The 13,083-nt window shown below is 36.5% G+C and overlaps 2 protein-coding genes across 2 annotated transcripts; one reads left to right on the forward strand and one right to left on the reverse strand.

Moving 5' to 3' along the window:
* The first annotated feature begins 1,991 nt into the window (after window positions 1-1,991).
* Window positions 1,992-5,851, forward strand: LOC103517750 (3-hydroxyisobutyryl-CoA hydrolase, mitochondrial-like). Its single transcript, XM_026829739.1, has 7 exons — window positions 1,992-2,146; window positions 2,684-2,790; window positions 3,254-3,438; window positions 3,817-3,827; window positions 4,789-4,974; window positions 5,178-5,379; window positions 5,470-5,851. Exons 2-7 carry the CDS (start codon window positions 2,722-2,724, stop codon window positions 5,849-5,851), a joined length of 1,035 nt encoding a protein of 344 aa, XP_026685540.1. The 5' UTR covers window positions 1,992-2,146; window positions 2,684-2,721.
* A 522-nt stretch (window positions 5,852-6,373) lies between these two features.
* Window positions 6,374-7,537, reverse strand: LOC103517752 (craniofacial development protein 2-like). Its single transcript, XM_008482797.1, has one exon. The coding sequence runs from the start codon at window positions 7,535-7,537 to the stop codon at window positions 6,374-6,376; it is 1,164 nt and encodes a 387-aa protein (XP_008481019.1).
* Window positions 7,538-13,083: the final 5,546 nt, after the last annotated feature.

Raw genomic sequence — 13,083 nt, forward strand, 5'->3', positions numbered from 1 at the left:
ACGGTTAGATTTTGGGGTGACGTGTCTCCAAGGTAATGAGGAAACAACGTAACAGAAAACGAAATTATTTTAAAAGAAAAGTAGGCCTGGCTGGATGTTCGAGTTGTAACGTTGATAATGACTAGTAGTTATCAACTATCGTGGAGTTTTCCTGCTTAGTATCAATGTAATAATATACTCGTAGGTCTCTTGTTACATACCTACTCGTATGTAGGTGTAGGTAGGAATATAGAAAGCACTAAATTTCGATCTCTTCCTTTAAATCCTTTTCGCCTTTTCTTTAAAACCATTGAGTGAGTTGTAACATTGATAATGACTAGTAGTCATCGTGGACCGTGGAGTTTTCCTGCTTAGTATCAATGTAATAATATACTCGTAGGTCTCTTGTTACATACCTACATACTCGTATGTATGTAGGTGTAGGTAGGAATATAGAAAGCACGAAATTTCGATCTCTTCCTTTAAATCCTTTTCGCCTTTTCTTTAAAACCATTGAGACGTCACAAACACCCAACCAATAGTGAAACACTTATTTTCAGAAAGCTCGACTTCCATCTGTCCAAGTTGTCCCACGACCTTATCCTTCCCAATCCGAACCTGATTAGCGTCATGGAGGAAAACGCTTTATTAAAAGATATGCCTACTACTGCAGTGTACATATTTATGAAACAAAATGAGTGTGTGCACAAACATTACACGTTCATAAATATTTTAACTGCCGTCACGCACATACATACCGAGGCGAAAGAGTGTGGAGAAGAGACGATGAATTGAGGGAAGAGAGGAATGGAGAAATTACTCTTAGTGATGGGCCGAGTGAATGATTTTACTCGAGTGGACTCGAGTTTGACTTCACTCGAGTGCACTCGATTATTATTTTGTTCCACTCGAGTGGAAAAACTATTCATTGGGTTTTCTGACCCGAGTTCACTCGCGCACTCGCCACATATTATTGCAGCATGCAGTTTCTATTCGAGTACAAATCTATTCGTCAGAAAAACTATTCGTTTAACGAGTTGAATGATTCACTACCCCCCTCTCCCCTCTTGCCTCTTACTAGATGATGATGCAAGAAAGAGAACTGAAGAGGGGGAGGGGTATAGTGGTATACCCGTATGCCGAGAGTTTCCGAACGAAAACCCGAATATCAGCGACTCGCTCGCCTACTCGACTCTCGAGTGAGAAATCGGCACGGTGTAATTTCCAGGAATAAATATTCAACTCGATTAATTTCCACTCGAGTTACAACTCGAGTTGGAAAATAATCGAGTAGAAAATAATCGAGTTGAAAAATCTAGAAGAGAGGAATGGAGAAATTACTCTGCATACTCATTCATCATATTCTGCTGATTTTGCTCTTTCTCCATACATGGGAGAAATAATTTTCGCATCCCTTGCAATGAGAAAATTTATCTCTTGTGCTAGCGTCTTATAAATTTCTTTGGCTGTGTTTGGTCTTATATTCTTCGTTTTCTCTGCAGACTTTAAATTAAGAATGTCTATTATTTAGGAACAATAAAGAAGAAGAAACTTCACTGTGCTAGCGTCTTATAAATTTCTTTGACTGTGTTTGGTCTTTATTCTTCGTTTTCTCTGCAGACTTTAAATCAAGAATGTCTGTTATTTAGGAACAATAAAGAAGAAGAAACTTCAAGGAGAATTAATATCAGTGATACTCCTAGTGACTCGTCTCCTTGTTCTCACAATAAACAACTTAATTAAAAGTCAAGAGACGTTTCTCGTATATGTTGATCTCTTTGAAAAATGTGACCACATTTGAAGTCGTCTCAGTCCTTTGTATAGAAAACTGAGTAACCATAGTCCTTTGATGTTCTCTGATTTAAAATGGACCTACTTGACTGTAAAACGATTACAAAGGTCACTGTAACCACCGCACTGAGTTGGGTACCTCCCTTCTACATTAGCTCTTCTAAAGAAAATAATAATTTTCCATCACTCCTACATCAATTTACCTTGCTGTTGAAAACAAAAATCAAATTTGTGTTTGCTGTGCTGAAAGCCGATAAATAAAATTTTAATATTTTTAATAAATCAAAAGTCTGTCAAGTAAAAGCAAAGGTCACGCAGTCAAGTAGTGATTGATAAGGATGATAAGACAATAGGTACGATTACCTATGCAAAGCAAGTAAGTGCTAATAGAATCTGACCTTGTTCATAGAAGTATATGTTTAATACCTACTGTAAACCTTATCTACCTATTGCAGTTAATATTAATTTTTAGGTGTGAACAATGTACTAAAACCCCTCTATATCAGCTCTGTGAAGGTACCTATTTTTTTTTTTTTTTCAAGAAGTAGAAAACACATTTTGGCTACCATACTGATATTGGTCACTAGAAGGCCACTTAGTAGTAAAGTAGCTACTCTGTTAGTTTAGTAAGGGTTAAAGTGCTCCTACATTAGATGAGAAATTGGGGACTAACTTGACTAGATCATTCCACAGTTGATGCTGCTTCATTTCAGCTAGATTTTCAGTTTTTTTGAAAATGTAAAGACAACAAAAATTCAAAAAATCTCTTGCAAAAAAAATAACACCTATTAACTGTGAACTTTTTTCTTCGGTTCAGGGAGATGGTTTCTACAACTATTTTTAATATTTTGAAGAGCAAGATGTAATATGCAGTAAAAATATTGATTGACACTGATTTCTGTTTGATTTTCAGAAGATAGTCCTCTACAAGCACACTGGCTTAAATGAACCATGATTGCTCATAGAAAAGCTGTGAGTCAGTATTTTCTTCTCGTTGAGATGACTCTAGGATTCAACTGTGTAAGTAACTAAGTACCCATTTTACAACTTACGTCAGGTTTGGTAGAATGTTACCATGGAATACAGTGAGTTCCAACTTGGTAATTTTGCATTTTATCCAAGTTGTCATTATTTCTCTTATTTTGATTAAATTTGGAAAAATATTCAGCACAAAAAACAATAATATTAAACTGGGTCTTTGGACACCATAGAAACCCTTTTTCTAAGTGTGGGTAATAGGTAATAGCTCAGAAGCCATGACAATGAATAATTGCTACAAAAAAAAAGCTTTCACAAATGAGCAGTGACCAGTGTTCTTTAAGGGTTAGGTTAAAAAAAAGAGCTTTCACAAATGAGCCGTGACTAGTTTTGTTATGGGGTTAGGTTAAATGCAAAAAGGGGCCTTCTTTTTCATTGCTGCGGCTTCTAAATAATTACCCCAATGAGTTCTACAGTTTACTGAACCACTATTTATATTTTCCAGTTCAACAGAAGAGCAATGAGCTCAATGTCTAGTCTGAACATGATGAATTTCATACGAGCCAAAGCATCTTCATCAATCATTGAAGATTCCATGAAAGAAGAACCAGATGATGTGCTGTTCGAAGAGAAGAACAACGTGGGTATCATCACACTAAACAGACCCAAACATTTTCTTTATTTTTCCTGGTAACACTTTACAGGATATGTACGTATTTTACTATGGCAACTATTTCCAATTTGTTTCAGTGACCACTTTCTTGTTCAACTTGTGTAGTTTCCAGTGAAGCCCAGAAAGCTATGCATGCGACCATGCGTGTTTTTGAACTATTCGCTCCTTTTTACACCAAAGTGGAATACAAATTTCAGGTCACTAAAAAAAGCCTTGTGTCTTTCCTTGTATGACTTTCATTAGACTGCGTTCGAGTTTTAACACCGGAAAATTGTGTAACTTTGAAGTTTTCTGCCGCAAAGCACTTAAATAATTGTATACCGGTAGTTTAGTGGGAATGAAAAGTTTTCTCTCTAGTTTGGAACTGTTGTTAAAATGTTCTCGTGGTTAAGCAGGAGGGATGGGGGTAAAAAAGTTGCAACACTCTGTCGAACAATTCGAAAAATTCTACCAAAGTTTTTGGCAAAGGTTGCCAAGTTATTACCAAAAGTTATAGAAGACGAGAAATTATATTAAACATTTTAACAAGATGTTTTCTTGAGAAATCTATTACTAGTTTTTTCTTTCTTTTTTTTTCTGTTGGAAATTTGCTCAACTTTTTTAAATCGTTCTTGGGTACTTTTCTTTTTGTAGAGTGTAAATGCTCTCAAACTTTTATTTCCTTATTCTTTCTTCACGCCAAGTTGTATGTAGCACTTACTATCGTTCTTGATCATTTTATCGCATTCCAGATGCCATAGAGAAGAACATTCAGTTACTGAAAATTCAGCACTTAAGTTAAATACTCAATTGGTGCTCCAGTGGAATGAGATTTCTGATTTTTTTTAGGTCTTCAATTTCTCGTTGTCTTTCAAATTAAATAATATAAAAATCTGCCTTCAATTTTTCCTCCAGCCCCTTCCTCCATCTGTCTCTCTTTGTTCTGTCTCCTCAGGCTCTTTTCTTTCATTCTTTTGTGTCAGAATTTCTTTCATATTTCAACTTTTCCTTCTGATGTTTGCCACTTCTGTTCCCATTCTTTCACTGTCCCTCCTGGGGAGGAAGAAGAAAACTGAGTTGTCAAAATGGAATGATTGATCAAAAACTTGACATCAAAGAATCAATTTTCTTTGGTTACTAGGCTGTTCTATATCCCTTTCGACTTTAAATTACCCTATTACTTCGAGGGAAGTGGGGGAAAAAATCTATGCTAAAACATTCTAAATAATTTAGGTGTACGTCAAAAATAGGTGTTTAGGAAACTTGTACTATAAACTTGTATTGAAGTATGTAAGCATAAGGTAAGTGCCTCAGACCTGAACTTTTTACCGATTTCTCTCTCTCTCTTTTAAACATGAACGAATGTGAGTTTTCACTATCTCTTTCAGGAAAATACCGGGTGGCCACAGACAAAACGACGTTCGCCATGCCGGAGACAACCATTGGCCTCTTTCCTGATGTAGGAGGTAGCTACTTCTTGCCTCGTCTGAAACCCGCGGCCCTTGGCCTTTACCTGGCCCTCACTAGTTATCAACTCAAAGGCATAGAATTCAAACCCCACTCCTTCGAGGAAAGTGGAAAAAAATTGTTCTAAAACATAATGATTTAGGTGTACATCAAAAATAGGTGTTTAGGAAACTTGTACTATATACTTGTATTGAAGTATGTAAGCATAAGGTAAGTGCCTCAGACCTGAACTTTTTACCAATTTTTTCTCTCTCTCTCTCTCTCTCTCTTTTAAACACGAACGAATGTGAGTTTTCACTATCTCCTTCAGGAAAATACCGGGTGGCCACAGACAAAACGACATTCGCCATGCCGGAGACAACCATCGGCCTCTTTCCCGATGTAGGAGGTAGCTACTTCTTGCCTCGTCTGAAACCCGCGGCCCTTGGCCTTTACCTGGCCCTCACTAGTTATCAACTCAAAGGCAACACAACCACAAGTCTTATAACTACAACTTCAACAAAACAAATTGGGTAGATCTCAGTATAGAATACAGAAACCATGATTGGTCAAATTTATATGAAATACGCGAAGTAAACAAAGCTTTTTTGTACTTTTATCAGATATCTCAAAGGCAAAGACGTAGCCAAGTGTGGCATCGCTACTCATTATATACCAAGCAGTAATCTGACACAGGTGGTGTCTAATTTGGTAGCTGAACCTTCCAAGGTGGAGGAAATTCTGAAATCCAACACTGAGAACTTAGATTCCTACGAGTTCTCACTGACGCCTCACCTGGACACAATTCAACACGCGTTTTCCGCGCCAACGGTTGAACAAATCGTTTCCCGACTGGAGCAGAAAAACGATGAGTTCTCGAACAAAACGTTAAGTACGCTCAAACGGATGTCTCCAATATCGATGAAGATAACGCATAAACAGTTGCAACTCGGCGCGGGGAAAAGTCTGACTGAATGTTTGAAGATGGAATATCGTCTAGCCTAATCTTCATACATTTTGATTATGCACCTTTTCTAATTGCTGCATTTTTTACTCACCTAATATTTTGATAATTTCTAGATTACTATACCAGGGTACCCTCAAATCAACCTAGAATTAGTTTAGAAAATTAAGATACTTTCATCTAGAAACATTGAAATACTACCTACTTTGATCATCAATAGGTAGAAGTACTTCCTAGTTATTAATCATTTCTTCCCCTTTTTGAAAAAATTTAGGTGCTTTTACTTATTGATTCAAGGACTCATTAAAATAGAAATCCCTTATTGCAAAATTACTGTGCAAGTGGGCTAATGGGCTTGTACAAGAGACTTGCTGTGTTTTTCCACTTAAGACTAGACTCCCAGAAGTTGGCAGATGACATTCATAATTAAAAAAAAATGGCTTTTAGCAACAAAAATTAGTGAGTTTATTTTTTATTCTTTGGGTGTGGGTGGGGGGGGGAACCTCGAACACTTTTGAAAGTTAAGAAGGGAACCGCAACGAAAAAACTGTGAAGCAAACTTTTCAACTATGAATGCAGTGAAAACCAAAAATAGAAATTTTGTGCGAGGAGCTGTTACATAGTATAAAGTGGATTTCCAGAAGTTGGCTCAAGCGGATGTCTCCGATATCGATGAAGATAACGCATAAACAGTTGCAACTCGGCGCGGGGAAAAGTCTGACTGAATGTTTGAAGATGGAATATCGTCTAGCCTTGTTGTTTTTCTCCAATACCGCTTTCCTTGTTCTCTCATTCCACCATGGTGTTTCTTTCCATTTTCTCACTCCTCCAGTTCTTCCGCATACTTGTTCTGCTGCTTCTATCATGCTCTTCTTATAAGCATTCCATTCCTCTTCTACTGATGTTGGTTCTGTGTTTGGTACCTTTTCTCGGATTTTATTCTCAAACTCTCTTGCTTTTTCACTGTCCTTTAGTTTCCATACTTTTATTTTCTTATCTTGTCCTGTTTTCATTGCTCTCAGTTTCTTGAATCGGAATGTGCCAACAAGTAATCGGTGATCACTCCCTAGAGATACACTAGGTATTACTTTAACATCTATGACAGTGTTGTGTAGTTCTTTATTTATCAAGAAGTAATCGATCAGCGATTCCTGTTGTCCATTCCATCCATACCGTGTAACCTTATGACTTTTCCTTTTATAAAACCATGTGTTGGTAAGTACTAAAGAATTTCTTGTACAAAGATCTAGCAAATTCTCTCCTTCTGCATTCCGTGGTCCCCATCCATGGGCTCCCATGATTTCCTCAAACCCTTGTCTGTCACAACCAACTTGTGCATTTAAATCACCCATGACCAAGGTGTTAGGGTCTTGTATTTTGTCTTCCAATAGTTGTTCGAAATTTTGTTTCTCTTGGTCATCGCTTCCAGCCTGGGGTGCATAACATTGGATCAAGTTTAATATACGCACTGGGTCTATTTTCAGTTTGATGATCATCAATCTGTCCGACACATAATTCACATCCACCACAATTTCATTCATCTTGTCGCTCAAAATGATGCCCACTCCATTTCTTCCATTGACTCCCCCAGACCAATAAAGATGATGTCCACCTCGAATTTCTTTTGTTCCTTTCCCTTTCCATTTGGTCTCGCTCAATCCCAATATATCCAGTTTTCTCTCTTGTAACACATCAATACATTCTTCAACTCTACGATTAAGTGACATCACATTTAATGTTCCAATCTTGATATATTTATTTTCATTTCTTTTGTTGTTTTTGTTTATCCATGAGCGACGAAGTCCATCCGTTGTTCTAGTTGCCGGGGGGCGAGTATCCGTTGAGACAGTCCGTCTTCAATTGAGGCTAGGTCTTTGAGATTCAAATAAGATCTTTGCTACTTGGTTCATTTCACCTTTTCTCAAGTCTTCTTGTTTAAAACTACAAAAACAGCCTAGTAGGCCTATTTCTTATGAATGCACTTCTGGGAAACAGTTAGATTTTGGGGTGACGTGTCTCCAAGGTAATGAGGAAACAACGTAACAAAAAACCAAATTATTTTAAAAGAAAAGAAGAAAAGGGAAAAAAAGTTCCAAAGTGAAAAAAAAGCTTTCATGGAAGTGAAAGTGGGGGGAGGAGAAGATTTGGGAGGGGTAGATGAGATAAGCCTGAAGATGTTTTTGAAATGTACAAAAGGTTACGAGGTATTACAACTTGTCACCAGAAAAGAAAAGAAAAAAAAGGGAAAAAAAGTTCCAAAGTGAAAAAAGCTTTCATGGAAGTGAAAGTGGGGGGAGGAAGAGAAGATTTGGGAGGGGTAGATGAGATAAGCCTGAAGATGTTTTTGAAATGTACAAAAGGTTACGAGGTATTACAACTTGTCACCAGAGTTAAAGGTCGGATGACGAGAGGGGGGTTAAAAAAAAGTTTAGGAAACATATTGAATTTTCACCTTATTGGTACTATTGAGTTTGAGTTTAGAATTACCCGAGAGTTGTCATTTTACAAAGGAAAGCACATTGTTCTATTGTCTTTTCAATTGTAAAGATATTTCACTTCACTTTCAGTTTGAAATTAAATTTCGTTTGTCTCTATGTGTTATTGTGTTTCCAATTTCTGCAAGCTGCATTTTGTACTTGACGCTTTAACTTTTAATATGTTAGATGCTATTGAGAGTTTTGTATTAAGGAATTTGTGTTGTATTCTTCTTGAATATTTATGTCAAACTTCTCATTTGACTGTTATGTCGTATTTTGAGATTCAAATAAGATCTTTGCTACTTGGTCCATTCTAGCTGAATTCCGTCGCTTCGCTCCGGAATCCCGCTAGTTCATCCCGAGGCATGGCCAAACTTGTGGATGAATTGTAAAGATATTTCACTTCACTTTCAGTTAGAAATTAAATTTTGTTTGTCTCTATGTGTTATTGTGTTTCCAATTTCTGCAAGCTGCATTTTGTACTTGACGTTTTAACTTTTAATATGTTAGATGATATTGAGAATTTTGTATTAAGGAATTTGTGTTGTGTTCTTCTTGAATATTTATGTCAAACTTCTCATTTGACTGTTATTGGATTGTAAAGATATTTCACTTTACTTTCAGTTAGAAATTAAATTTCGTTTGTCTCTATGTGTTATTGTGTTTCCAATTCCTGCAAGCTGCATTTTCTACTGACGCTTTAACTTTTAATATGTTAGAATTGTTAGATGATATTGAGAATTTTGTATTAAGGAATTTGTGTTGTGTTCTTCTTGAATATTTATGTCAAACTTCTCATTTGACTGTTATGTCGTATTTTGAGATTCAAATAAGATCTTTGCTACTTGGTCCATTTCACCTTTCCTTAAGTCTTCTTGTTTAAAACTCTGCTGTATCTTCGTGGTGAGATATACCTTCTGACTACTCCTTTCATCCTGACGAAAGCCTTTGATATCCTCGCTCAATCACATCAAAAGCTCTGGAACACGTTTTCACCTCATGTTTCCTCTAGAATACCCAGCATTCCATTTACATATTCATAGCTTTTCAAAGCGTGAAAGCTGTGAGGTGAAGTTTTATTAGATATCCTGATGTAAAATGACCAAGTGAGGAAGGACGAAGGACATCAAAGCGTTAAAGGTCTTTCAATGCATTTTAAACATGAGGAACTTTCGTGGGCTCTTTAAAGTTTTAAGGCCAGTTGTAGTAGGTATTTCTCATGAAGGACGACACTTTTTATTCCAATTTTTCCCTAAAGATCTCATAAGTATTCTGTATTTAGAAGCTCTTTGCGGAGCAGAACGGCTAGGCCAAGTTGAATTTTATAAACTTGAGAAGTTTTCAATTAAAATTTGACAGGTGAACTGCAGAATCTACATATATTAAATGAAAAACATGCTATACACGCTTACCTACCGCTCATACCTTATGCTAATGACAAATTCTAAACTTGAAAAAAGTATTTAGGAAAACTTGATGTCTGTAATTTGATTTTTCAGCAGATAGTCAGGAGTAATATTCAACAAAACTGAATAAAAGTTTAAACGAGTTTTCCTGACATTATAGAACCATGATGTGAACCTGAACAAGTGGAATGTCACATTGCTTTCAATAATCGGGCTGAAAAATGCTCAAAGATGTTCTTTTGGGTGTCAAGCGTGCCAGTACTGGCGCGAACGTGTTTCCAATTCCTGCAAGCTGCATTTTGTACTGACGCTTTAACTTTTAATATGTTAGAACTGTTAGATGATATTGAGAATTTTGTATTAAGGAATATTTGTTGTGTTCTTCTTGAATATTTATGTCAAACTTCTCATGTGACTGTTATGTCGTACTTTGAGATTCAAATAAGATCTTTGCTACTTGGTTCATTTCACCTTTTCTCAAGTCTTCTTGTTTAAAACTATGCTGTATCTTCGTGTTGAGATATACCTACTCACTACTCCTTTCATCCTGACGATTCTGACGAAATGCTGTATCTTCGTGTTGAGATATACCTACTCACTACTCCTTTCATCCTGACGAAAGCCTTTGATATCATCGCTCAATCACATCAAAAGCTCTGGAACACGTTTTCACGTCATGTTTCCTCTAAAATACCCAGCATTCCATTTACATATTCATAGCTTTTCAAAGCGTGAAAGCTGTGAGGTGAAGTTTTATTAGATATCCTGATGTAAAATTAAAATGACCAAGTGAGGAAGGACGAAGGACATCAAAGCGTTAAAGGTCTTTCAATGCATTTTAAACATGAACTTTCGTGGGCTCTTTAAAGTTTTAAGGCCAGTTGTAGTAGGTATTTCTCATGAAGGACGACACTTTTTATTCCAATTTTTCCCTAAAAACCGTCAATCAAAAGCTTTTAACTTGAAAGCTTTTCCCAGTTTTTCCCCAAGTTTATGGGGGGCTGTTTCAAACAGAACGAACTTTTCCGAACCCAAATATTGTCGTTATGGAACTTAAATGAACTTTGAGTTTATGATGCATATCCCGAATATAGTATCTACATGTGGGTCGGTTTTTTGTTGGAAACCTAGTTACCTAGCATTTTGTAGGCGATTGAATTGAGCTTTTGGGTATCAAGCCATGGCCGTATTTAGGGGGGCTTTTTTTGTTCCTTTACTGTGGGGCAGCCCCCGCGGTAAGAGACTATTGGATTTGAATAATATGGACTCGATGAGCAATTGAGCATAATGGCGAAAATGTTCAATTCCAATAATTATGCACCTTTCCACGCTTTTCACCCTAAATATATGGACTCGATGAGCAATTGAGCATAATGGCGAAAATGTTCAATTCCAATAATTATGCACCTTTCCACGCTTTTCACCCTAATATCCTCAACGAATCCGTGTTGTTTAAACATTTATAAAATCGTTTGTAGTTTAACTACGTTAAAATATTTTATTCGACAGTTGAAGTGTGCACTATTTGGGGCACTCGGCATGTTTGCTTTGAATTCAACATGGCGGAAAATTGAGGCTTTGAATGGTTTTCAAACTTCGGCCTAGAACAATGTTTATGGCATACTTGAAGTTTTATTGTTGAGGCAGGTAAGTAACATAATAATATTTACTCGGAGTTTTCCTTTACTATTGGGCAAGTTTTCAGTTGGTTAAATTGCCATTTATTACATCTCCCTGGGTAGGATTCAAACCTTATTTCATGAGTTATAAAATTATATGTTTTTCGGGAGGTAAAATTCTACTGATGTAATAAAAGCACGCATTGTTAATGCTCTGCTTATGAGACCGAAGTGTTCCTGTGACGGAAAAGTGTTGCGTTTTTTATTGTTCCAGAGTTTTCATTCATTCACGTTGGTATCATTTTCGTTTGTGGAAACTTAATATTGAGAACAAGTACGTAATAAAAGCACGCATTGTTAATGCTCTGGTTATGAGACCCAAGTGTTCCTGTGACGGAAAAGTGTTGCGTTTTTTATTGTTCCAGAGTTTTCATTCATTCAAGTTGGTATCATTTTCGTTTGTGGAAACTTAATATTGAGAACAAATACACTCACAGAGACTCACATACATAGGTACTTGTGGCCTCTTTTGAAATCCAAGAAGACAATCGTATTGTTCTGTAAAGGCGTAGACTGGTAGTGTTGCGTTTTTTATTGTTCCAGAGTTTTCATTCATTCAAGTTGGTATTATTTTCGTTTGTGGAAACTTAATATTGAGAACAAGTACACTCACAGAGACTCACATACATAGGTACTTGTGACCTCTTTTGAAATCCAAGAAGACAATCGTATTGTTCTGTAAAGGCGTAGACTTGTGTTGAGTTATCCTGACCACATTTGAAGTCGTCTCAGTCCTTTGTATAGAAAACTGAGTAACCGTAGTCCTTTGATGTTCTCTGATTTAAAACCACATTTGAAGTCGTCTCAGTCCTTTGTATAGAAAACTGAGTAACCGTAGTCCTTGGATGTTCTCTGATTTAAAATGGACCTACTTGACTGTAACCACCGCACTGAGTTGAGTATCAATCCTTTCACAGACAACCTAATCTCAAAAGTTGATAAATGAAAACGAGAAGAATAGTCGGATAAAGAAAAGGGAAAGTTGTGTTTACTACTATCTAGGTTGTGGAAGTCGAAAGTTTTCCCAGGGCAATGAACCTTCTGATTTAAAATGGACCTACTTGACTGTAAAACGATTACAAAGGTCACTGTAACCACCGCACTGAGTTGGGTATCAATCCTTTCACAGACAACCTAATCTCAAAAGTTGATAAATGAAAACGAAAAGAATAGTCGGATAAAGAAAAGGGAAAGTTGTGTTTACTACTATCTAGGTTGTGGAAGTCGAAAGTTTTCCCAGGGCAATGAACCTTTTTTTCTTGGTTAATTTTGAAATTCACTGAATTGGAAATGAGTTTACGAGTGAAAATCTTTCTCCGACGGGAAATTTTGAACCTTCGCCAAAAAATTTACCTCTCCTAATACATTGTACGCACATGTCTCTCGGGGAGAAAAACTTTCCAGCTATCCATGTAAGCATAACGGTGAACACTCTGGATTTACTAGGGAGTTTACACATTTTATTTGGTGTTTAGCTGTTTAGATGAACTACTTTATCTAAAAGTTAAAGGTCAAACTAAAAAAAGGGGGTGAAATGGATTAAATGCCCTCTTTTCCTTTCCTTGGGTAAAACTAAAACCATCTAAAGGTCAAATTGAGGTGTATGTGATAATTTTAAATAGCTGAATACAAATTTTAATCTACAGGTTGTTTCTTTTAGTTTGTTGTCTTCTTGTTTAAAGTATTAATAAAAAGATCTTTTTTCGATGTT

The sequence above is a fragment of the Diaphorina citri genome, unplaced genomic scaffold, assembly GCF_000475195.1.
Source record: "Diaphorina citri unplaced genomic scaffold, Diaci psyllid genome assembly version 1.1 scaffold1945, whole genome shotgun sequence".
NCBI classification, from domain to species: Eukaryota; Metazoa; Arthropoda; class Insecta; order Hemiptera; family Psyllidae; genus Diaphorina; species Diaphorina citri.